Source organism: Amblyomma americanum, chromosome 2 (assembly GCF_052857255.1).
Source record: "Amblyomma americanum isolate KBUSLIRL-KWMA chromosome 2, ASM5285725v1, whole genome shotgun sequence".
NCBI lineage: Eukaryota > Metazoa > Arthropoda > Arachnida > Ixodida > Ixodidae > Amblyomma > Amblyomma americanum.
The window spans coordinates 150925048-150951949 of record NC_135498.1 but is presented as its reverse complement, the minus strand read 5'-3'; the positions used below and the strand labels follow the sequence as shown (position 1 = coordinate 150951949).

General features: G+C 47.0%; 1 protein-coding gene and 1 pseudogene across 1 annotated transcript; one reads left to right on the top strand and one right to left on the bottom strand.

Annotated features, from left to right (window-relative positions):
- The first annotated feature begins 7457 nt into the window (after window positions 1–7457).
- On the top strand, window positions 7458–9977 carry LOC144119169 (uncharacterized). Its single transcript, XM_077651864.1, has 6 exons — window positions 7458–7602; window positions 7664–7780; window positions 8246–8329; window positions 8511–8591; window positions 8704–8784; window positions 9013–9977. Exons 3-6 carry the CDS (start codon window positions 8302–8304, stop codon window positions 9975–9977), a joined length of 1155 nt encoding a protein of 384 aa, XP_077507990.1. The 5' UTR covers window positions 7458–7602; window positions 7664–7780; window positions 8246–8301.
- A 1405-nt stretch (window positions 9978–11382) lies between these two features.
- LOC144119168 (uncharacterized) lies at window positions 11383–14273 on the bottom strand (annotated as a pseudogene).
- Window positions 14274–26902: the final 12629 nt, after the last annotated feature.

Here is a 26902-nt window from a genome sequence, read left to right as displayed (position 1 = left end):
AGTATTCCAAATAAATACTTGGAAGCACATTAATAAACTGCTGCTTATAATAATGTGTTCTGTCAAGTCATCAACGGCATACACAGTTATACAGACTAGGCAGGCCTTGTGCGTTCCTAGCAGTGCAACAGCTTCAAGACACAAGCCAAGATTGCCACGAATTTCGCAAAGTAGGAGAAAGTGGTGTCTTGCCTGTTAGCACATCTTCCACATCAAGGCTCTCGGGTGGAGTATACAGTTGTCTTGATGCCCCCCTAGACCGAAGATAATTGTGCAATGCAACTGTGGCAAGCACAAGTTGCACTGCCTTGAGGGGCTTGTGTCGCATCGGCGCCCTGTATATCTGCCAGCGGCTGGCTAAAATGCCGAAAGCGTTTTCTGCAGTGCGCCTGGCACGAGAGAGCCTGAAATGAATGGGTTCAAGAATGAGGACAAAAGTGCAAAAAAAAACCCTTTCATAGCTGCTTCATCCGTTCATGACACTGTGACTGGGCAGTAAATGCTCCTATTAAGTACATAATATTCCAAAGGAACAGCGGAAGCATGGTTTACTGCATTACAAGATAGTCTCGATGCAAGAAACTTGGTTACAATGCAAATTAAGTAGGTTGCAAGGCCACCACTACCGAACTGCACCTGGAAAAATGGAGAATCAGCTGGATGAAAGCAAATTCCGTCATTGTGCAACCCGCACCCTGACCCTCATCATCCTCTGCCCGAGATCCAAACAATTCCCACACCAGGAAGGTACCTTTGCTGCGAAACTACTTTTGAAAATAATTGTACGCCTTCAAAAAATAAACTTAAGTGACCAAAACAGATGCAGGAATGGATATTGTGTACGATTTTACGCAGGCCGCACCTGTAGTTAAAAATCCTCTTCTCGTGCTGCAGCTCGGCGACTGGATATGGCCGCATGAGATATGGCTTGAGGCCAAATCCCTCGTCTCCCACAATTACATAGGGAGCACTGGTACAAGAGTTGGGCAGCTGCTCAGGAGGGGGAAGGCATGTTGGGTCTGACTCGATTCTTAAGCGCAGCTTTGCCTCGGTCCAGACCCCACTGTCATTTAGGCGTCCGTTTTTGCCAACATCAGCAAAGATGAAGTTGAGGTCAGCATCCACAAGTGCCATGAGAACTATACTAAATGTTCCCTTATAGTTCCTGTACACAGCTCCACTCCCTGGTGGTGGCGTGATGACAACATGCTTGCCATCCAGTGCCCCTATGCAATGTGGGAACTGCCACAGTTCTTGAAAGCCTTGCGCTATTTGTAGCCATTCGTCGTGGCGTGTGGGTGCCTGTAGAAGGGAAACAACCAAAAGTGCAACGTTGAGACATGCTTTGCTCAACTGTATATTAGTGGACGCACACAATTTCACTGTAAAAATTGGTGTACTCTCCATGACAACTTCTTTTAGTGTAGTCCATAATTTATACACCTGCACTTTTTTATTGCTTGTCAAGGAACCTTTGCAAAGCACTGTTTGCGGAAATGAACTTTTCTAGTGCCATACATTTATGTCGAGCAGTATTTTGATTGAATGTGTACATCTGCAGATTGCCTGCAGCATTACATAAACGACAACACTTCAGCATTGGTTTCCATCCTTGATAATGTGTAAAGTGTTGAAAATTACAGTAAAGTGCACATACCTTCAGCACTTTTGGCTTCAGAACTCTGTATATTGCTTGAGACACCTCAGATATAATTCCGGATATGGTATTATGTGCCACATAAAATGCAAACTGCAGCGACATTTCGCTGTTTCCTGAAAGAGAGAATGTGGGCATTAGTGTAATGTGGACAACTACATTTTCTCCAGAAGGGGATTTGAATATGTGGCATACACACACGGCAAAATTATCTGTTAACCCAGCTTGCAAAACACACCAGAAAATGGTTAAAAAAAACAAACTTCCCAGCTGTCCTTGCAAAGAAGTAGCATTCAATCACTGCACACCAGAGACAACTTTAGGTGCGAGTGCTGGCAGGTGCAGGTGCTGAGATGCCATTTAAAATGTAACCTGCAGAAAACGGCAAAAAAAATGCAGGCAGCAGATGCTTTTAACGCCAAAACTATGTTGCAGTGCTGAGTCCCGATCGAACTGTCAAATTCGTCTGCCTGGCTTGTTTCCCTAAACACAATTCAGCCCTGTTATTTTGTATCTCCCGGCATGATATTCTGCAGTAGGCCCTATAAATGCAGTCTATCGCACTGTTTGATTTTTTTTTATTCGCCACAATCGCTTTAATTGACTTCAATTAACTCACTCAGAAAACGTAATTAAAATGCTAGGCTGGTTCACACTAATTAGCATTAACAGCAATAATTAAGATGCTTAAATGCACGTGATGATCACTGTGCGCACTTATTACAGGGAACCGATTGCTGCTGATGGGCAAGTCGAAGCCCTTGAGGAATTTAGACATGACAGCGCTTGAACGGCAGCGATCGAGCAGTATGCTGCAAATCATGTCATTCAACTAAATTTCTTACGCGATTTTAGACATAAAGCGCAAATGGTAATAAACGTCGCCTCCAGCTCCGGCACCTGAATCTCTGCTGAGTTTAAAATGTACCGGATGTCATAGCGTGCGACGCGCTCGATCGCTCACCTGTTGCAAGGTACCGTAGAGTAATGGCCAGCCGTTCTCCTGCCTGAATAGCTTCCCTGAAAGGCGTATCTTTCTTGGTGATGTGCGGCCTTACTTCACCAAGGAGCTCTTCAAAGGTGGCCGTGTCCATCCGTATCCAGCGGCGATAATTTTCGCTGTCTTCAAGGGCCAGCTCCCGCATCAGATTTTCATAGGCGCCCTGCTGTTTCCTGCGCTGCAGCCACGGCGACACCCAGGAAGTCCGCGGCTTCTTTGCAGGCGGCTCCTCCAACAGCTCCAGTATTACTAGAGCTGCTGTAGCAACAGCAGCCGCCGATTCAGCTTCCATTTCAGACGCGCGGAGATTGCCGTAGTGTGGATGCTTTGGTCGATGCCGAAGCGCAGAAGGGCGGCAGCGAGAGCGGAATTCCCCCGGGAAGGTCACGTGACAAACTACCACTGCGGCGCGCCGTTTTCGTGATAACGCGAGAAGAGAGGGCACGGAGTCGGCCGATGGTTTCCGAGCGTTGTCTTGCTAGTGTGACATGGGAGTTTGCAGACCATCGGCCAATACCTGTTTGGCGAGCGAGAGGGAGCCGACGCCGACAGTCGGCCGACTGTTTTCGTCGGCGCAGTGTGACATAGAGCCAGACATCACGACGACATGGTTTTGGCAGACCGAGTCGGCCGACTGTTGGCCTAGTGTGACAGGCCCTTTATAAGGCATGAGGTCACACGCAAAAAAAATGTTTTTTTGATCCAAGGACACTTTATTGAAGCTAAGAAAAGGCGGTCAGACCAGTTTTCGTCACTCTCCATACAATTGTTTTAGCACAAAAGGTGGGACAACATGTGTCCCGCTGCACACAAGGAATAAAGGGAGGTGGGACAGCATGTGTCCCAATGCTCACGAGGGGGTACCACAAAAGAAAGTTGCATCGTGATTTTAGGTTCACTTTTATGAGTGAAAGGGAGAAAAGCACTGCATACATAATGGCACGTTACAACTTGTGCATATGAGCTTGGTGCGCACTTCGGCGCGCTTGGTTGAACACCAGCGGCATCTCTTTCTTGTGCCAGATGATTGTGGGAAGTGGTTGTTTCCTTGAAAACGGACTTCGTGTGGAACTCCCGTTAGTATAGAACCACTGTGGCGCCCATTTTTTCTGAGGTAGTCTGCCTGGGATCTTCCAATGCGGAAGCATCGCCGCTCGACTAGTTGTCGCCCAAGAATGAGCTTGAATTGCAGCAAGTCTGTGCTGCCAGCATCGTGAACACCTGCGTGCTGAATGAAGGCATTCACGATGGCAGCATCAGCCATGAAATAAAAAATTCTGTGCCATCCTTTTTTTGACCGCCTATCTACTATGTAGGCATTTCTTTTTTGGTCAAATCGGTCAACTCCACCCATCCACCGATTATAGTCTTTCACAGCCTTCGGGCATGTCACCTAGATTTTTGTTCCACAAGGCAGCTTCCTTTCCACTGTAGCTTCTTCTTGGGGGTCATGATAATTGGACATCACATGGACGTTCTTGGAGTCCCGCCACTGGTACACAGAAATTGGCCCTTTGGATCTGTACACGAATGATCCCCGCTTCAATTGTCAACCTTTACCTCTTGAGGCAGATCTTTCTTATTGGATCTGAATGTTCCACAAGCAAATATACCTCGCTCTCGAAGGCGCTGGAGAAGCTTCGTCGAGGAAAAAAATTATCGAAGAAAACTTGTGAGCCTGCGTCCACCACGTCTTCTGTTACAGAGGGCACTACATGCTCACCGAGTCCCACTTCAGCGGGTCGACGCTCTGTGCGGCCTTGATAGGGGTCAAATTTACAGAGGTAACCAGTCTGGCTGTCAGCGATACTCCACACTTTATACCCACGCTTGATTTTTGGTTTGAGCGGCATATATTGCTTCATTGCCGATCTACCCTTGAAGAGAATCATGGACTCGTCGACAGCAACGTGGGAGGAAGGCTTGTACTCTTTTTGGAAGTTGATGTTGAGCATTTCTATTAGGGGCCTCACCCTGTAGCACCTATCAAAATTTGGTGAGGTCTTATCAGGTATCTTTGAATTGTCGTTTAGGTGCAGGCAACGACTGATCTGTTGAAAACGTCTAAACGACATTACACTGGAGATTGCTTGAACATAGAAGAACTTGTCTGAACTCCAATACAGGTACACTTGAGGCAAGTTATGAATGCTCATTAGTATGAGCATCCCTATGTAGGCCTTCAGCTCGCTCACTGTCAGCGTGCGCCAGTTTGGCATCATTCCTTGAAGAGCATAGAGGTTTGTTTCCTCGACAATCATTTTCCACACCTCTTCATCAAAGTGCAGAGAAAACGCGTCGCATGCGCTGCAGTCTGCCTTTAGTTTTTGTGAGCATGTCGGTGAATTTTCTGCGATGCTCATTGGAATGTCGCAAGGCTGCCCGGCTATCCATCCTGCTGATAGGGAATCGTCTTCTTCCTCTTCATGGTCACTGTCATGATGAATGGGTTTAGCGCCCGCGTTCTTAGTTTTCTTTTTGCGTGTGTATGCCTTCTTGGGTCTTTTCTTGCGCGGCGGCTCGATGTTTTCGTCGCTTTCCGACGACTATATCGGAGCGAAAGCCGAGGTTGATGGTAGTGTAAACTCGTCACCCGAATCACTTGACACATCACTTTCCGAACTTTCAGGCAGGCTAAAAAACACCTCTAATGCCTCTTCAGCGGTGAGATTCCGTTCCCCTGCAAGGACGAATGAATACATAATAAATTTATACGTTTCATTCGAGAACGAACGACACACGACGCCATGCTTCTAGATAATGAACTTCCATATGCCTGCAGACTCGAACACAGAATTCTTTACAACATTGTACGAACTGTACAATTTTACTCATATGAGCCTGACATATTTAGAAGCACGGAGAACACAATGGGCGTCTTACCTGGCATTTTTGAAGAAAAATGTTGCTCTTCGAAAAACGTGTGTGCACAGCTCCGTCCTTCGAAAAAAAGCAACAAACTACAACACACACGGGACGCTTGCGCCACCCAGCAGGAAAAAAAGAAAGCATAAAATAGTTAAACACATCTCTCTTAAATGGCGCCAGTTGTCTCAAGCAAACCCAGCTCTCTCGCAGTTTTCACAATCGTCGTTTTGCTACAGCCTTGCAGGTGGGACAAGGGTTGTCCCGATGTCGCAAAAAGGAATAAGGAAGCCATAGGTCCGCGCTGAATTGCGCAAGGAATGAAACGAACCGATTCAAGGCAGTGACCCTTGGGTTCACGACGATCAAAGATTTCCCCTTGACTTTGAAATCGAGCACGAACGCAGGGTTCGTACTCTAGCGGAGATGCATGTGTAGGAGCCCCAAGATACATCTTTTACGTGCCCCCCCCCCCCCAAAAAAATCCCTTCCCACCCCAGAATGGCCCTCCAGACGAAGATTGTCAGGAGAGCTACCAAGCAGTACCTATTTATTTACTCGCGAAGCTAAATAAGAATAACCTATATGTTTGCACGCGAGGCTAAATAATTATCTAACATACTAAGTATAGGTAACAGAAATGCTAAATCGAAGCACTCACAAGATTTGGGGGGGCAGTGGCCGACCAAACCATCATGGTGCCCTTTGAATGAACCCAGAGAACACTGAAATATCCTGAGGACATACTGAGGATGTTTTTTAAGGATATTCTTTATCCTCAGGACGTCTTCAGATGGTCCTCAAAATGTACTAAAAAGGTCCTCATGTCCGGCCTTAGGACATCCTCAAAAGGACAATTTCTGATGTTTTGAGTACAATCTGAGGAGGTTATAACTGGTCAAGCTGCATAAAAAAACTCGAAAAATTTGTGCAAATAATTAATTGAATTCCTCAGCTGCTTGCTGCCATTTGTTGTCATCCCCATGCGCTGCACGGGCTTCTCTACTCCTCTTCTGAGCTGCAGATGTATTCTGTGGTGCGTACAGAAATAGAAATGGAAAATCAGCAGTTGAATATATGCATTTCAGTTCAAGCACAGTTTTTTATACTCTTAGTTCAGCAATGAGATGCAAATATGACTTTCAGTATCTGAACTTACAACTTGCAGTGCAACACATTCTTCTGCATGAGCAACTGCCATAAAAGTTATCGCTGCAGCACGTATTCATGGGCTCATATGACTGAGGCCCTTGACATGGAGCAATAAGGGGCCCAGATTCATGTCGTCCAGTGAGCAGTGGAAAGTTTGGCGTCTGCTGAGCCGCCTTCAGTACAGCTCCTTGCTCTGATAGTCGGTTAGAGAGCTGCTCAAGTGGTCGCTCTGGTTTTCGGAGCAGCCTTTTCAGTGTAGACATGTGGTTCTCAAATAAGAGCGCACTCCATGAATCCAATGGCCCCAGGTGCTCAACATGGCATAGTCCATGCACATTGTGCGAAGCATGCTCCTTGCCATATATCTTTGTAAAGCCTTTAACAAAATGGTTGAAGCTCCCCTGCATACTGCACTTCACTTTTCGTGCCATTAGTCATTAAAAGAATGGTGCCGGAAGAAGCGATGACAGGAGCACGGGCCCTCATACAGCAAGAAGAAACGAAACTCTATGGCCTTCCAGCGATCCAGATCTGTGAGGCTACGCGGTTTTCGGTTAAATGGACCATTTGTGGAAAAGTTTCTGCGCATGCGCGGCGACGGCGCAGCCAGCGCCCTCTATAGACGATTTGGTTTTGGTTGGAAAACACGAGCCGGCCGTGCAGTCCTACGCTGTAGTGCGGAGACTAATGTGAGCTCCTTGCCTCGCTTTTGCCGCGTGTATAAAAATGCCAGCCCACTGCGTGGCCTACGCTTGCACGAATTACTTCATTGAGAAAGGAAGCACGAAGTTCTACAGGTTCCCGTGCGTGAGGCTACGCGCCGAAAAGAGAGCGGCGTGGATAACGGCTGTGAGAAGAAAGAATGCAGATGGCTCGCCATGGGAGCCGAACGAACATTCTCGGATCTGCAGCTCGCATTTTATAACAGGTACGGCACTTTTAAACGCTTTTGTATAGGTTTGTACGATTAGAAACAACGTTCAATGCAGGACGGCCGTCAAAATTCGAGAACCATCCTGACTTCGTTCCAAGTGTGTTCAACTACGTTAGGAGTCCCGGTGATGCTGCTGTGCTTCGTCATAGCCGATGGCTGAAACGACATAAAGGTAAGCGCTACTTTTTCTATTGATTTCTCGCGGGGTCTAGAAATACCAACGCAGAACTGGGGATCACATGTAATGCATTGTTCGCGTCTCTTATTTTATGGTCGCTTTCATCGTCAGTAGGATGAGTCTGTAAACGCTTGTCGTTGTGATTTGCAGTGGCTAGCGTAGTGCGGCCGTCACCTGTTGCGTGGTTTAGAGAACCCGCACGGCGAAAGCCGCGCAAATACCGCGTGTAGATTTATTACCCAGTCGATAAATATTGCCAATGATACCCGCGTTTATGAAGTGCTTTTAGATTACGAAGTTGGACATTTTCAAAATTGTGAATGCCAATGCAATGCCTTCATTGAAAATATTTTCAATGTATTTCTCTGACCTACAATATGTGGCTGCTGTAAATGTCTCACCCTCATTCCTTGTATTGAGCAGTATGTTTACTGCATAACCGCTGTTTCATGGTTGTAGGGGAACTTGAAACGCCAGCGCGTGCAGCAAAAAGACGTGTAGCTGCTCCTGATGATATGGCAGAGTTTCAGCAGCCTGCTAATGGTGAGCTTTCATTGCTTTGCAGACTGTAATACTCTAAGCTTTTGCCCATATTGTTTTGTGAACACTGTAGCTGCTTGTTGCACCTGGCCTTGCTTCTGCTGCAGTATACTCACATAGCACAGTCAATGTTATGCACGAAGGGTTTCTCCAGCTTCTGAGTGCCAGCTGTTGTTGCTTGCAGGGAATCTTGACATGGACACAAATGCGGCACAGGATAACAGAGTAGATGAGGACTCAGTGTCACTACAGTTGCCTGCAAATCGTGAGTTTTCACATGTTTGATCAGCCATTGCTGTTCTTGTGTGTCTGTGCTGGACCGAGAAGCCACCCAGGTTTTTCCAGGTTCTGAGTGCTAGCCATTGTCTTGCTCGCAGAAAATCCTGACGTGGCCACAAGTTCTTGGGACGTCACAACGGCTCAAGAGGACACAGCAGAGTTGCAGCAGCCTGAAAATGGTGAGTTTTCACGCGCTTTGCAGATTGAAATGCTTTTCTGAGCTTTTGCTCACACCATGGTGCGAACGCTGCGGCTGCTTGTTGCAGATGGCCTGCTTCTGCTGCGAGTAACTCATCAACTAGAGATTAATTATAGAGCTCTTTTGTTAGAGAGTGTGTTCTAGTGTGCTTGCAGAGGAAGCTCTAAAGTGCTTTACGTGCGCTCTTTTTTTTGTGTGCTGCTTGCAGGTATCAAGGAGCACACCTGGCCAGATTGCTGTTGTAAAGTCTGCGCACTTAATAGGGTGAAAGACTTGGAGCAGACAATAGGAGAGTCACAGAAGCTGATTCTCCGATTGCAGAATGAAAATGCGAAGCTCGAGATGCGGCTGGATGCAGCCAAGTCAAGTTTTCTCTCCTTGAGTATGCTTGACACTCCGAAGAAGTGCATGTATTATACTGGGCTGCCAAATGTCGAAGTTTTTCACACTTTATTAGAATACTTTGCACCGCGTGCTAGGGAAATGATGTACTGGGGCTCTGATAAGAAGCAGATGGATGACCCCCGGGGCAATCGAAAACAAAGTTATTTGGGCAATGAGTTTTTGATGGTGTTAGTACGGCTCAGGACAGGTATGCAAGGCCATGAACTGGCTCGGAATTTCCTGACATCTGAAAGTCAAGTTAGCCGCACTTTCTCCATGTGGATCAACTTTTTACAACGAGAACTTAGGCACCTGACAACCTTCCCAACTCGAGAAGATATAGGACCCCACCTGCCTAACTCCTTCCACGATTTTCCCGACACTCGTCTTGTCCTTGATGCCACGGAGGTGAGAATACAGCTGCCCTCAGCAATGAATACACAACGCCAAACTTTCTCTCCCTACAAACACTACAACACCTATAAGGTACTTATTGGCTGTACACCAGATGGGTACATCTCACATGTGTCGCGTCTATGGGGGGGTTCTAGCTCCGATAAAGCTATTCTGGAAGCCAGTGGCCTTCTTGACAAGCTGGATGCAGGTGACGCTATAATGGTGGACAAAGGCTTTACGTTCCCATACTTGCCACCAGGCATAAAAGTTTATCGGCCTCCATTTCGCGAGTCGCACCAAAAACAGATGCCTGCAAAAGCAGTAGATGAAACTAGGCGCATTGCTTCTGCAAGAGTGCACGTTGAAAGAGCCATTTCAAATCTCAATGATTGATATCGCTGAGCAGGTTTTTGAAGTTTGCTGCCTCTTAAGCAATTTCAGGCTACCATTGATAAGAGAGACAGATTGATATGGGCACGAGTTGTCTGTTTGCTGAAGGAGGGCATTTTGAAATATGAGGGATATAATCGGCTAGAGCTGACAAAGGAACAAGGGAGGTGGAAGCCTCGGGCTGCTTACCAAAGTTTCGACATGACGACTTGCCTCCTCTTGTCGAAACGTTGGCAAGCACCCTGAGGTTTTCCCCTCGGTTGTTGACTTTGCGAGTGTCAAGAAGCTTTCTGCCTGCCCTCTCTCTACCACTGATCTGACAAAGTTAGGGAACAATGCATTGGTAGCTGCAGGTGATGCAACAATAGAAATTTGTCTGCTGCTGGAATGCAGCATGCTTTCTGCCAGTTTGGCTGAAATTGATATAACCGGGGATACCGTTACGGTTAAATTTTTTTTCAATCTACCTTGCATTTATACGCATACTGTAATCACCGTTGTGCTGCAAGACGTTACGTTCGAGAACCCCTTTGCTGTTGAAATTAATCTCAAGCTTTTCAATACATCTCGCAGCTATACGCCGCTTCAAACAACACATACCATACTTTCAGTCTTAAAATGTAATGTAACAAGCAGTCTACCTTTGCTACACTGTTCCTGACTATATTTGGGAACAAAAAAATTGTAGGACGCCTAAGCTTAGCCTTTAATTGTAGAATGCGACAGCATGTTGCAGCGCTGCCCGGGAATTACTTATGTATGCACCAGTACACAAAGACTTTTCACGAAGTCAGACCACAACGCATTCACTACGTCCCCTTTTATTCAGTTCGAACCAATGAGCCTACGTAGTGTTCTGTGCGTGCTTGCCTCACACACTGAAAGACCTGGATTCGATTCCTCGTATCTCCACAATTTCTTTTTTATTTGGAAGTTTTCGTGTTGCAAAGCTGACACTGGCTGTTCTGCGACACGAGCTCCTTAACACTGCCGCATTAACCTGCCAGCTTCTTTCATCAAAACACGCATATAAAGTGCTCAAAACATTAAGTTTTGTTATTTATTTACAAAACTGCTGGTCTCCACTTAGACCAAAGCATGTGGGGAGTCAGTACAGTAGGAAGTTCAGAATAATTAGATGCGTCACAAACATTGAAATAAAGTGAACTACCAAATATTTTACAGCTAGAAGTTTCCAGGTTAGCAGAAAACGTAAAAGGTCAGAACAGTTGAAAATGAAGGCTGGAGTGAAGGCTCGAGTTCGAAAAGTATGCTTGAACATACGCTTGTGCCACGATTGTGAGGAGACATTTTGACAGTTCTATATTGCAACTCCTGGGACTGAAAAGTAAAAAAACACGATGAAATTCTTGTGCTCTAGATGAGAATGATGATAGGTAGTCTGGTGTGCTACTTTAATTTCTTTATTTTTATGCGCAGACCTCCAAGAGGTGTGCACACGTAATACCCCTGTCTGAATTTGCTGTGCGACACATACATGCCGGACGTGTACAGCCGTCCAAGCCTTTTGACTCTCCTTGTCAGAATCTCTGGTATCAGTGCATGCTTGCTGAAGTGCAGGAGTCCTGGCAGTAGCTCCCGATTCCAGAATTCTTCATTGAACTGTATTCTCTCTACATAGAGGTATGGCGGGTCTTCTGGCGTGTCTCCCTCGGTCCAGATGACAAGGTCGCACCAGTTATGGCCCGTAACTGCCATCTGGCCTTGAATTTGGTAAAAATAGGCATGGTCCCGCTTCAGCTCCACACCGTCTTCAGTTAGCCTGCAGCAGAAGTTTTTGTCTAGGCAGGCTTCTTCGCATGCCATACCTTTTTTGGAGAAGGGGCATTTAACCTCAAGTAGGCCTTCTTCTCCATCTAAAACAACAATCCTGTCTGGTGAGGCAGCTATGAAGGGGTACTGGTTATGGACATGAAGGCCAGTTTCCTGCACTGCTACACTCTAATCTTTAGCGTGCTGCAGCTTTACATAGGCTTCTACAGCATCTGCCTCGTGCTCTCTGCCATATGCAATCGCTTCAGACGTGGCTCTATTACAAGGGTACAGTAGTCCCTTTAGTAAACCATCTGGCTTGGTACAACGGCAGATCCTTTTAAAGAGTGATGCTGTTAGCCGGCCAACCCGAGCTGCATGCCACTTCTTGTTGGCAGCTTGGCCGACCGTTTCTTCGCATATATCATGCCTCTCTTCTCGGCTTAGTGGCTTGAGTGTCTGCATATATGACTGCACCTCAGTCGCTGAAGGCTCGCTCCAGAGGTCGTCGCTGTCTTCTATAGCCTTTTTGTTGCATGGTGGCCTTGTCTTGGCTTTGTCGGTGAGACACAAGTACCGGAGCGCTTGCAGGTCTGGACAGGCGGATGCTACTTTTTTTCTGAGTGACTCAATGTCGTGGGGAGTAGGGAGTGGTGTAATGGGGCAGGGGTCATAATCGCGCTTCCGCTTCCCACGTGGAGGCTTGTTGACACAGTACTTTTGGAATTTGATTTCGACCAAGGGCTTCCTTGGAGCTGCCTTTTTTGCTGCAAATGAAGGAAAAATAGGCTGCTTCAGTTGTGCAACCAAATTAATTATAAACATGGCTGTTCAATACATGAGAAATTTGAGTTTATTGTGTCCGCTATGTTTGTTATTGAGTAAACAATGTAACACTGTTGAATAAATTGCCATGAGTGTATAAATAATCATGCAACTCTGCAGTTGTACATTTTGTGAAGGAAACAATGACGTGAACTCATGAAACAATGTGCTTTGTAGCTGTGGTCTATTGGTTTCAGCATCCACCTTGTATACGGAACATCTTGGGGTTCAATCTCCGATGTTGCCATTCGTGCATGAATGAGACCAAGTTACCCCCCCCCCCCCCTTTTTCTGGTGCTTAGTTTCTCCGAGGTGAAATGCATCTAAAACTGGTCTTTGACCCTACATTGAGTTAACCAGTTTATGTGCACAGTTTAGCCAAGCTGCCCTTGTGCCATTGATATTTATCGTGATCATAATATGCATGCACTAAGAATTTTATAGCTACGAACCTAGTTGAAACACAAGGCTCTTAGTGTACAGCAAGAACGGCAACGTAGCATTATTGGAGATGTGAGTAGGTGGAATGGGTGCTATACCTTCAGCAGGGACTATCCACTTGCAAAGTACATCCGTGCAAGACGGTGCATCTTCTGCCCTCGCAGCAGCACTGAACAGCAGCCCTGCCACATGTTGGCAGATTTCGCTGAGTCTACAAGAGCAAAGAAACGCAATATTCACTGTTGCGCACAAAATCTTAGGCCAGCCATGTAACTGCAACGCGTTTCTATCTAAACTAAGCACGCGTTTTGCAACAGTGAGACTTGCACGTAATAAACACCGCGACAAGATACAAGGCGCAAAAGACGAAGCCGTTGATGAGGCCAGTAATGCGCGCATTCAGGACGTTTCGAAAGTGGTGCTCCTGCTATATTTCGTGCTTGCTGCCAAGTGCACACAGCGCGGTCGTTCCAGAAGAGTTTTGCCATCAACGCACGCGCGTATTGGGTAAACACCGCATGAGATATACTAGTATAAACACTGACCATAGATGCTACAATGTCAAGCTCTGCTATCTGAACAGCGGGAGCACGGGAGAGCGCAACGGCGCAACCTCGCGTATACATCCGCGCATGCTCTCCAGCGGCCCGTTAGCGCGCAACGGGCAGTATCAGCAAGAGCAGTATATGAGATAGTACAACGGGTCGTTTACTAATCAGTAAAGTGCACCCAGCGGCAAAAGGTGCTGTACGAAGTTAGCAAAAACTCCTGCCTTATAAAGAAAGCGTAAACATAAACATCGGTGCGCGTTAGAACTGCACCCCATTATACTGTTAAACTCGCTCGCGCATAGGCGCACATTCATGCACATTTTCATTAAGTCATTCGGCGTTCCGCACTAGAGAGACACACGTTTATAAACAAAATATCTCACCCAGCAACACAATCGCAGTGCGCTCCAACGATGTGGCCCGTACCAACGACGAACCATGCCGTTGTCACGTAAACACCGGTCTTCATAGACGGTGCGCACGCCGCTCTCATCAGACCTAGTTCATCGTCAGCTGTTTCAAGGTTCACCTTCAAGTTTTTCACGTAACCTTTCTCCTTGAAGGACCAGCCGCGATGAGCCTGGCGAACAGTTGAGGTAGCAGAGTGCAGGTGCTGCCACACGTGCTCGTTTCTCACGCTACAACGCGAAAAATCTTCGCTCCACCCCGTTTCTTGGAACGGAAATGGGATGTTTTCCTCTTCTATCATCGTCTTTGGCTGGCAAACGCACGTTTCCGGCAAATAAACGGCACTAAAACAACAAAACAAGTGCACGCCAGCTGCCGAACGCTGCCTCTCACATGCTCGCTCAAAGAACCCCTTTCCAACCAAAAGTGCCGATGGAGCTTCCCCGTTTGCACGACAGGGGGCGCTCGCTTTTCCGCAAATGGTCCATTCACAAGGAACAAACTGCGCGGCCTTGACATTTCTCTCTGCGAGTTCAATGCGGACTTTGCTGCCAAGCCTTATAGCTTTCGGGCGACGGAACCACAATACAAGCAATTTGTGCACCACGCCTATGCAAACAAGGTGCATATAACCTAGCGGGACATCCCTCACAATGTCTATTGGCAGCTGCTCTACAATACTGCTTCTAGTATGATACTGCTTCTGCGACCTCTGCCTAAAACTGCAGTTAGTTCTCGGCTCACTGCTAATGTTTAGAAAACACTCTTCTTTCAATGTACTCGCCCTTAACAGTGCAATTCCTGCATCTGTAATAGCCCGTTTGGTTTTTGACACACAAAACAAACGAATTTGCAGGCGCATCACACACTATGGCGTTTAGTTTTACAGGTGTTGTGAAAGCTTCAACAGCAATTCCTGCAGCTAAAAGAACATTTAGCTCTTCAACAAATCTGTATAGAAACTCGTTTGTATCTCTATAGCTATAGGCTTGCTGTCACCGAAGAAAACACTCGTCACAAATGGTGCCGCATGCTTGAGGTTGCTTATGCGGCCGAGAATTGTCCAAAACTGGCCTCGAGCTTTTCGATAATGGAAGGCCATCAATATGAAAAGTCAAATTCAGTTCCGGCGACAGGTCTCGACACTCTACCAGGATTTGCCATATTCCTGCTTCTACACTGAAGTGGCGGTACTGACCTCCCGAAATTTCGGAAAGGTCATTCGATTTTTTCGGTGTTTGTAGCAGCGCTCGCCAAGGATGGGAGAGAAGGAACACTTGTGGCTGCGGAGCACTTTCAAAAGTGACGTGACAGCAGCATGCGACGACCCAGACTTCACGACCAATGTTTGAAGCTGGTGCCGGAAAGTCGCTACGTCCTCGTCAGCGCATTCATGATCGGCTTCGCAATCAAACCTGCAGTCAACCTGAGTACAAAGGTCCTGATTAGCGCTTAAATCTACAAAAACCGATGAGGTCCCAGTTTCAGCAGCTTGACTTGTGGGGTCGGCACTTCCTCAGTATCGGGCACAAAACGTTCGGTCACACACACATCACATTCGGTCACACACACATCACTCTGAAGCTGGTTGCACTGTTCTGACAATGGATCAGCACCAGCTTCGGCACACGCGGCGAGCAGCAGGCTAACATCAACCCGTTTTTCGTTGTGCGGCGAAATTTTCGCGCACGACTTTCCGTTGCCATCGTGCAAATCTACAAAGGAGTCACTCACTTTTCTGAGAGACATCCATCGTGGAACAACGCGCGCATGCGAGTAGCGTGCAGGCGTCGCCATCGCGGTGATCGATCACTGTATCGACGTTGCGGATGCAGACTTGGCTTGGCTTAAATGGGAATCGGCCAGACACGGTAATGATGATGATGTAGATGATGGTGGTGCGATGCGGTGTTAAGAGGCAATAAATATTGCGGTACGATTGACTTTGTGAAAAACAGTTTTTTTTACCGAAATAAACACTTGCCGTAATTTGCCTACCCAGCAACACAGACGGGCCCCCAGATTCAAGCCCACTTTCCGTGATCGGGCTAAAATTGTGCTCCTTCGCCAACGGAAAAGCTAGCGGCATTGCGTACAACACGTAATCATGCATGAAGGAAAACAATTTGCAGATGCTTGAGTTGTGCGCGATGGCATCGTCACATGAAAAAAACGGCAATCACAACTACGGTAGACCAGAACTCATCGATTTTCTCAGGACATGAACCAGCAGCGATGCGGGTGGTTGAATACGACGTTGGAGCCTCACAGCAACCGCGGCTCAAACTTTTTTCTGTGTCGTTGGCACGCAGCAGTTGCAGTTAGAACCAGCGTGCATGCGCGGTGTTCAGCTAGAGGCGGTGGTTTCTCTCGTTTCCGCGTGCAGCAGTTCGCGGTCTAAGCGTGCTGTCGTTGAAAAAAAAAACCTTGTGCATGCATGCTGTCAAAGGGATAAAACTTGAGGCGAGCGCCGGGGCAGTAAAGCATCTCAAAAAAACCTTAATGGATGTCAATGTTTAGAATTCAAATTAGGCGCGCGCGCGCACACACAGTGGCCAATGTGGATACAGTGAGGAAAAAATGGCTGCAGCTTAGCTGAGCTAACCTTGGTTATGCCAGCGAAAGCTTGCATTCGTTGTGCGTTCCGCACTGCGAGAACTCTCTTCCAGCGGCTGGCCAGTCTCCGCCGCGGCTACTTCTAAGACTTGTCGCTGTCTTCTTACGGCATCTTTCGCTCGTCGTTGAGCCAGGCGAAGCTCCCGTTCTTCATCGGTTTCGGCTGCCCGTTTAGCGCGTTTGCGCTCCCTGTCGATTGCAAAATCTCTCGCGCACTTGGCAATGTCGACCAGATGACCATAATCGGCCCGATGTCTGCGAGTACCCGCTCTCAAGGACGTAGGCTCCAGCTGACTTGGTTTATAGTTCCATATTTCCTCGTCTCGAAGGCTCGGACACTCTACCCAACGGAGCACGGGTTCGTGGTAGCCCCTGCCCCACGACAGTGTTGGTACATGTGCTTAACTCCCTTAACTGAAAATACAAAAGCGAAGCACTGCTCGGGTGTAATGAATTAAGGGCTTACCGGTAGTTTTCAGGACGCCAAAATCTCGCGGTGTACAGCATGGGGCTACGTGATGTTCACTGACGAATCGTCACTCGTGTCTATAGTGGTCTTACAAGCGCCAGCGTGAGAATATTGCGGGGACCTTCTGCCCGGGGAATCTAAAGGCACATAAAATGCCGTGACTTGCCGGCCGCATGCCGAAAGTCTGCGTGCACAGTTCTGGTGCGCTGTTCTGTCGCGGCATGCGCTACATTCGCGGCAAGTCAGTTCTTGCAGTCGCACATCCGTCACAGTAACGTCCTTTTTCGTGCAGTGTCCCTCGCACGCCTTGCATTCCAGTCGCTGCTCTGAGCGGCTGCAGAGGCGAAACATCATATGATAGCGATGTAAGCAATACTCCACTTTGGTAAGACAATTGTATGTGAATGAAGCCATGTAGGCATCAAGAACACTTAATTCTATGTCCTTCGAACTTGCATATCGGGCGCTAAACTTCATCCTTATTTAAGTAAGATATATCGACGAGTGAAGCATGTGGAGATGAGTTTCCGATAACCCACATGTTGTTGTGATGTACAGAATTCGAGAGCAATATTTCCAGCTAATATCTGGATTTCCCCTCCCCCCCCCCCCCCAAGCTTCCTGCTAGCATAAAGCACTAGTCGACGTCTACATTTTTAGAAGGGCTCCTAAGTTGTATCCTAACTACTTTTTAGTATGTGTCCAAAAAAGCGAACGCACTAAACATTGCCTCTGGCGCATGAGAGCGTTAGGTGCTTGTGGGCCATCAAACTGAAACCAACAAACTCTGAGGCAGATCGATGGACACATTTATTGATGCAGAGCTGCAAAGACCGGATTTTGGTTTTAAATGGTTCCATCCAAAGTGTCAAGAGCGTTGTTTTGCGATGATTATTGTCAATATACAAGACATCCAGGGTGGCGATAGCATAGACATTGGTTTAAAAGATGGTTGCGTCATCGGTTTAACCGGTCCATTAATGAGATTTGGTTTTTTATAGGATACACTTCTCAACGCGTGGCGCGGGTATACTTAGTGACTGCTTTCTGTGGCTATGAAGTGGTAGCTACCAGCGCGCGTCACCTGCTCACAGGCCTGTGCCTTCGGTTTGTGTTCGCGGGTGTGGCCACGATGGTATATAGGGTATTTCTTGGTTGTAACGGCAGGCGCCATCGCATTAAGGAACTGTGGGGGGGACGACGATAGGTGATCACATGGCAATCGAAGCACCATAACTGACGGCTGCCTTCTACTGGCCGAGAATCCGCTTTTCCCACAACTTTTGCGAGTGACTGTCCATCTCTGTGGTGTTGCCCTTCGCGCTCAACACCATCTGGTACATGACTGTGTTCTGCACATTATTTCTCTCTTGATGTCGCCCATAGAAAACATTATGCAATCCCAAACTGCCGTCATTAATAGATTGATGGTCTGTTTGGTCGCGAACAAGGCCTTTGCGATCTGCAACAGCAGGTAGTCTCTCCTCTCACTGATGAGCAGCAGGACCTCCTCCTATTATCCTTGTGAACCTCCTTGTGCTAACGTCCGCTCCGAGAAGCGGCACTGTCAGCGCTGAGCTTCCGGAAGTTTATGGGCAGGCGAACCCCGCCAGACTTGCCTGCTCCTAGGGAGATGTCTTCGAAGACTGCGCAGGCGCGTTGCACGATCCTCCATGGTCAAGGTGACGGCCCTAGGGGACTCCCCGTTGAAGATCGCCAATTTCTTCAGCCTCTGACCGGGCCAAGTTGGGCGTCGTCATGATGCAGCTTTGTGTTCCATGCGTGAAGACAGCCCATATCCACAGGAGCCAGCAAAAATAGCGAATGGCTAACAGCTGCATTTTTGATGGTGTTCACTACAATGTCCACAACCGTCAAGTCCTTCGGGCTAACGTTTTCGCAGGTTCTGTGCCGAGCTCCTTCAGTCTTTCATCCGAGCACTTCGAACAGTACGGTGACAGCTCTGGCTGCTTTCGTAACGGTCTTCGGACGGTCAAATTGCGATCCTAACGATCGAGCTAGACTGTTTGATCTAGAGCTACTGTTGATGGTGCCTGTCAATTCTTTGATTCCGTCTGGAGGGACCTTCGGGCCTTGATCGTGCCTGTTGTTGATGGTACCTGTCTGTTTATTGGCAAATTAGCGCCATTGTTTAACAGCTAATATGTGTAATCCTCGTTCTGCGACTGCCTACGTAGACAATTTGGCACTTCACGAGAGTCCTTAGAAAGTAAAGTTGGCAGTATGGCCAAGTACGGCAGGTCAAACGCGACCTGTTTGTAGTATGCGAAACGTGTTAAAAGAATGTGAAACATAGACTACAATTTACAACCCGGAAAATTATCAGTCCCATATAGATTCTGTTTACGTAGAAATGTCGATTTCTTTTGTACTTCAAGTATTATGAAATGATTATAATCACACACACGATAGTCGCCGAAGAACCGAGTGCAACTCTGAAGATCAAAGCGGCGCTTTTCAAAGGCTGTGATTGGCGCATGGTAGCCTTAGCTACTGATGTGCCACAACACCCAGCATACATAACGCTTTTATATTCGGTTCTAAGGATACCTGTTCTGCAGTGTCTTGCAGGCCTGATGCAGCTTTTGCATAACCACAAGCGGTAGGGCAGCCGCCCTGCTGCCTCAGACCTTGCGAACCTGCTGAAAACTATCCTAGTTGCCATGAGGCAATCGGTATTTGGGCACTAGCGTTTTGGCTTGTTTATTCTTCCTCGAAGAACTTTACCACCTTTAGGGTGACAATGTGTGGTTCTTTTGGATAGCGGCAATGTGCATGGAATGGTGAAGAACGGGCCACAGGTATTCCGCAGGGAGTCCAGTGTTCATAGTGTTGCGGATAGCATTGGCTTTAACTCCGGCCACATCGAATAAGCATCTGCTAGTGGTGGCAGTTGGCTGTTTGGTGCACAGTAATTTTCTTCAGTCATACAGAAATAAACATACAGCCACTGCTAACCTTTGCTGCTCAGTACGTAATCATCCGCCGACAGTTTTACTGTGCGCTGTGCTCAGCTGCATTGCTTTCTTTTGCTTATGTAGCACAGACTCTACATTATACAGTCGCATTGTGCTATGCTTGTACGTACAGTGCAGAGAACTGATATTATGCAACTTTTTTTTCTATATTGCTTTGACGCATGACAGGGTTTTCTGTGGTGACGAGTTTTATGCTGTTCAGCGCTGCCGCTGGGCACTGCAACTCCGGCCGTAGCACTAGCTGAACTGCAGCTAAAGCATTCGATTTGCGCATCCACCTCCTCCTCATACTTACCCCTCAGGTCGTGTGTAAGTTCTGACATCGCGGCAACTCTGGCTCCCGCCAACTGCCATGCCATTACCCGTCATTTTATGCTGCGTTAGCCATCTGGTTGTCTTTAGTTATGTCTTAGGCCACGTGATGGCTCGGACGTCGCGGTATCAGTGTCGTCGGATCACACTGAAGCTCTTCTCAGTAGGGGCTTAGTAAGACAGCTGTCGTCGCCGAAGCAATACGTGCTAGTGTTCTGTAGTAACGAAAGTAGGTACAGTGGTTTTGGCGGCCACCAGAAAAATCAAGGACTTAGAAGGTGTTCTTGAGACGCACAAAACTTTGGGCAAATAACTAGGTATAACTAGTTAACTTCTATTTCTGTAAATATTAAATAGCTTCTCAGTTCTGAACACAAGCAGTGCTTATATACACATGGGTCCAAATATTTATTTCAAACTAAACAATACCCAGGTCGAAAAGCCCATCACGCAGCAGAGAGACACCCGCATTTACGCCCGGGTTAAAACGGAACTCGCGAAGAGCATCACTAACCACAAATTCTTTGCTCTCGCTCTGCGTCACACGTATCGCAGAAAAAACTTCAAATGCAGAAAAAACTAATTTGACCACATCAATTTCGTAAGAAAGCCGGCATTCCGGGTGATCTGAATGAATGCACACTTGCAAAAATCAGTGTCGCTGGTAGTCACTAGCGCTTGGCTCCTGTGAAGACTGATATGGAAAGGATGCATCTTGAGCTTGTTGAGAACATTGCAAACGACCGTCTGGAGGGACCTTTGGGCCTCTGAAATTTCACGCGTGGTGGCTTTGGGCTTGGCTCTCGCATAAGCGAGCTCACTGGTCTCAAAATATTTGTCTGTGGGCAACCTGCGACGAGGCTTGCTGTGCTATAACACAGCCTAGCTAGACGAGCAAGTATTTCAAAATTTTTGCAGGCCACTTGCCTGCCTTATAGGCATAAGATTGCGCAATCTCACTCGAGTACATCGCCAGAACATGCTCAAGGAATGTTCTCAGCCCGCCTGTCATCGCTCAAAAATTGCTCGCGTTATCATCACGCATCGGAGATTGCGGCAACTTGTAGGAGTGACTGAACATCCCCATGGCGTTGTCTTTCGCGTTCAGCCCCGCGTGGTACGTTACGATGTTCTGGGTTTTCTTTATTTCTACCTGGAGGTTGCGTATGGAAGGCACTGAGCGGTCTCCGACACCAGCCATTCTCTATTGACGGTCTGCTTTGGTGCGTATGCAGCCTTGTCCCTATGCACCAGCACATCGCAGAACTTGGCGCTGATGGGAAGCAGGCCGTCTTCGTTTCAGACAACGTAGCACTCGATTATCAGCGGCATTTAGCGGCGCTGCCCCGAATGCTACTCGTCGGCGCACAGGTTCCTGGGGGTCCGTGGGCCACGCGAACCGCGAGACTGGCCTGCACTCATGCCGATGGTGCCGCAACCAGAGTGCGTGCAGGGGAAATGGATGATACTAAAGGGTCCTGGTGAAGTACCTTCAGGACCCTCACATACAGAATACGATTTATTTAGCGCTTCGCCGGACCTTACTAGAGATGCAAAATTTCAAGAAATTTTGAATGGCATGAAAAAAACCGTTTTTTTCAGGGTTTTTTTCATGAAAAATTGGAAATTTTGCAAAACGGGACAAAAACAAATTTATTTGCAAAAACACAACGATCAATAATAATGCTCCGAAGTTGAGTCGAATATGCAGTTGTAGATGTCATATTGTGAAACGAACTTCTTGTTCTATTGCACCGCGAAGATAAATAATTATTTGCACTTGAGGCGAATATGAAGGTATAAATATCATATTTGTAGAACGAACTTCTTGTTCTATTGCACCGAGAATGGGAACATGAAACCTGATCTATAAGTCACCCCATATCGGACTCAGAATCACTGTCGCTGGATGCGGCACTACGCGCAGCAGCAGGAATTGAAGTTGTGTCCACAGCTAGGTTCGACTGCACATACACAAGCTTTCGAACGCGTTCCCCTGAAAGCCTGTTGCGAATCCTTGTATGGACGTTTCCGAAACGTGACCAGTTTCGTTCGCAGCTGGCGGATGATGGTGGTATCTGCAGCAGTCGGCAAGCCAGAGGAGTTAGCGGCTGGTTGGTGCAAAGGCCTTGCCACCAGGTAGATGGGGCCACGTGCTTCGCTGAGTCCCAGACCCCTGTCCTGGACCATATTCCTGCGGATGTCCTGTACTCTGCTACGTTGGAAATCAGTTTACCGATGTCCAGTGAAAGGTGCCCTGCTTGCTGAGATATCCACTCAAAACTGTCTGCAATCTGCGCATCGTCCAGGTGTCTTCCTCTATATCTTGCATCCAGCAAATTACCAGCAATGTGGACTGGTCGCAAACAAAGCTTTTCGCGCCTGGTGATCATTTCTTTCGCTCGAATCTGTTCCTCGCTTGTCAACGCGGAGGTCGCCAGGTTTGCTGCAAGTTCAATTCTAATGGAATGGAAGGCTTCTGGAACGTCGGACAGCAGAGCATTGTCCGACTCTAGTGAGGTTATGGCTGACGCAATTGGTGTAATGAGGAGCAGGCAGCTTTGCACGGACTTCCAGAAAGCGTCTTCGTCCAAAACAATTTCTCGCACGGACTTATTAACTTTGAGGTCACTTAATATCACGGTCTGCTGAAGGGCTTCCTTGTTTCTCAAGAGGCTTTGAAGTGACAGAACCATGCCTCCCCACCTTGTTTTGCTCGGAAGCTTTAGAGTTTCGGATCTCCCTTTACCATCTATTGATTCTTGTTTCTCCTGCAACGTCGCAGCAACGATGTGGGTACGCTTCACGTACTTTATAACTTGCCTTGCCGTACGATGGACATCCTCCAATGTCTTTAGTTTCATCAAATCATTCAAAAGCAGGTTCAGGCCGTGAGCTGCACATCCAATGCATGTGATATGCTCGTATTTGCTTGCAACAATACTGCAGGCTGCTTGCATGTTGCTGGCATTGTCTGTGACTAGCGCCACTACTTTATCGCTTCCCAGCGATTCAATCACTTTGCAGATCTCGGCAGCAACATACACCGCAGTGTGACGATTTTGGCCTGTTTCAACAGCTGAGTAGAAGAATGGCTTTGGCGTTGCCACGACGAAATTCATGACTGCCTCGCCACGAATGTTCGTCCATCCATCTGTCAACAGTGTCAGACACGAAGCGTTTCTCACGGTTTGCTCGACGTGTTGCTTCACTCGAGTGTACTCCGAGTCCAGCAGAGGTCCACTCAGAAGGTGTCGAGAAGGCAGAGAATACGACGTTTGAAGCATCTTAAAAGCTGCTCTCCAATGTTCATTCTCAGTCACAAAGAGAGGCACATTGCTTGAGTAGATCGCTCGAGCCAAGGCAGTGTCGATTTGGCTTTGCTGCTCTGGAGTCATGCGGTCTACAAAAGGCGCAATACTCTTGATTTTTTTTGGCAATGGCTGCTCTTGATCGTGTTTGCAGAATTCTGACTCACTTGCTTCAATTGATGACTGAGTTGACACACCAGCAGGATGTTTGGCGATCGTTTCCTTGCTGCAAATTTCCTTGATGTCCAGCGGGCATTTCTTACACGCCAACAGGTGCCTTGTCAAACGTGTGGCGTTCGGAAATGCATGCTGAACACTGCAGTACTTGCATACTGCTCGCTTTGTCCCGCCAGTGGACGTTTCGCACACAGAAAAGTGTTCCCAAACATTCGACCCCGGGCGAACCATTGTCACAGCCAGAACCGTGTACCACGCTAACAAAGCGGCATGCACTCCGAGTAATCGTGCTTGCGTTTGTTTTGTCAGAATACAGATGGCAGCACTCTGCAGACCTGTCCACTGTAGACGATATTGGCTGTAGTAGTTAATGGTTCAGCTTTGTTGCGCCTACATTTCGTTAGATGGCAGTGCGAGTCCATCACGCTTGATCTCGCTTAGTGTTACCAGAGTTTCAGGTGTTACTGTGTAGCCGTCCTACCCAGAAAGCAAGGTTTCTATTTGGCTAAAACCGATTACGTGCACAGCAGCCTATGTTATTTATGCCGTGTGTGTCGCGCTGTAGAATTTGCAGCCATTCTGGTCTACTTCAGCCGTGAGTTCAAGTATCAGTGTGTTTTTAAGTCAAGCCTCGATCTTATATGTGACCTGGCCTTCAACCCGCGTACTCGCAGCACGAACGTTTTAAAACCACAGCCTGGCACCGGCGATGGCGGCTGCTCTCCAATCGTTCAATGATGCACGCTGTAATGATTTTCACAGCAAAAACCTAAACTTAAAGCAAGCAATCATAAAACCTTGAAATTGCATTGTGAAATTTTCGATGTTTTTTTCCATTTTTTCTCGTCTGAAAAAAACGAAAAAAACCGGTTTTTTTTCCAAAATTGCAGTTTTTTTCAGGCCTTCACATCTCTAGACCTTACTGCACGATGGGGCAAAGAGTGCGGGTATTGTCTATGTAATAATGTCACTCATCATGTCGAGGTGTCGAGCAATGCAGTTGTATCACCGAAGGTATATTAAATATATACTGTCTTGTGTGAGCGCCTTAAATGTCTTCTCGAAGAAAGCAAGATATTTAACAAATAAAAAAATGCTTACTACCTTGTGTGTCAGTATGTCTATCGACGGAAACCGCCTGCCACCCGACCACAAAGCTAGCCAGAGAGATGCAGTCGACTGGAGTTAACCAGATCTAAATCGCCCGCACTTTCTCTAAAAACATCTCCACGACATCAAGGCCCTTAGAACGGTGCGTTCACAACTGAAAATGAGTTTTCCTGAAACAGTATTGCACCGCAAAAATGGCATTGTGGACTAAAGAGCACCCACTTCATACATAATTATTGTAATCAAAGAAACGGACGACGAAGAGTTGAAAAGCTTTAAATTATTCTCGATTACGTCATAATCAGGTTGCCTAGTTAGCTAATCGCGTTACCGTTGTGATTTAAGAGAAATTGGAGAAAAAGAAATATGCGGAGAGAATACACCAGTGTGGGATCATGGAGTTGCTTACCGTCATCATGGTGATATTGGTATAACGTCGTCAACCACCTCGACGCAACTGAAGTCTAAACCCTCTTTTTGCACAACAGCAAACAGGCTAGCCTCACTCCATTATTAAAGGGTCACACCTTCATCGTCATCGTGACCTGCGCTGTAACCGGACTCTTTTTCATAGTCGCTCGCGCATGTCGCGGCCACATCCATGAGAATTTTGCGTTTTCAAACAACATACACTGTAAAAAAAAATGCTCCGCAGTACAGAGAAACCCGCTGGTAATGCGTTGCCGGAGGGTTTTCCGCAACATGAGGTACGGAATAAATGTCAGAAACAGAGACTCCGTATGACGACTGTCACATTCTTGGTAACGGAAAGTTATGCCATGCTATGCACGAGACCGAAATCGTTTTTTCACAACGAATGGTTATGTTTTATTCTTATTGAAGTTTCCGCAATGTGTATGCATACGTCCTCCGTTCACTCGGAAGCCATTTCATCTAGAGCGGAAATTATCTGTATTGTAATTATGTACTTTCTGTAGTACATGAACATGCGTCTTCGTATAGCTTCTGCCCGCAATGTTCACTGCAGATATAGCCGTCCAGGTGCCGAAGAAATAAGTATTATGTACAAGGCTTTCCTTTACGCATATTATGTAGTGCATACGTACAAAGAATGCAGCTTAAAATGAAAGAGTGGTAAGTGTTTGGGTGAGTACAAGTACATACGTTTTATTTTCATGGCAAGCTACACACATGTACATCTGCACATTGCTGTCGGATCCATCTGAAAAGCATAAAAAATCCTCATTTAGTGGTCACACAACACCAAATATAAATTTCACAAATACATTTCAACCATCCGCTATTGAACAATCGGCTTTCGTAGAAGCTTTCAAAAGCCATTCACCGAGAACCAACCCGTTATAATTTATTGCCCAAAATTCATTTCTCATAACAGTAAAGAGTAAAAACCACAGGTCCAGAAAGAAGCAGACAAAATGCGCTTTTTCGGGCGGCACTGTGTGCATGAAAGTCTTTACAGTTGCTTATGATTTTGTGCAAATAGAAAGTAGCTCAGGATGGGGGCCAGATGCAATTCAATGCGGGTGCCTTTCTGTACATAGTACTAAATCCACAACTTAGCGAGCATGGAACATTGGTAACATCTGAAAAAGGTGGGAGACGCTTGCCGAATTTATCGTCCATCCAATTTGTTATAGGCAAGACAAGACGAAGCGAAAGTCCCGCACTCAGTTTATATCCAGTTCCCGGGCATGCCCGTTGCGGCAGATTATGACGCTTTTTATTATGACACAAACTTGGAATACGGCCCCAGGAAGCACACTTCCCCAAAACCGCATGTTTTCACTCATAGCTTCCATTATCTCAGCACGTGCAAGAAAATGTACTAATATCTGATGTCAGTGAAAATGCAGTCACACGTACCGGAAGCAGCTCACTAAGGCATTCCAATATCTCTGCAGTGTGCCTCACAAGGAACGGATGCTCAAGTTTCAAAAAAGGGCTCTTAGCAGAA

Bases quoted from the DNA above. Each gene is read 5' to 3' on its own strand.
- LOC144119169 (XM_077651864.1), top strand. From the start codon at position 8,302: ATGGCAGAGTTTCAGCAGCCTGCTAATG. The intron at 8,330-8,510 runs GTGAGCTTTCAT...TGTTGCTTGCAG, and splicing joins GTTTCAGCAGCCTGCTAATG to GGAATCTTGACATGGACACA. The intron at 8,592-8,703 runs GTGAGTTTTCAC...TCTTGCTCGCAG, and splicing joins ACTACAGTTGCCTGCAAATC to AAAATCCTGACGTGGCCACA.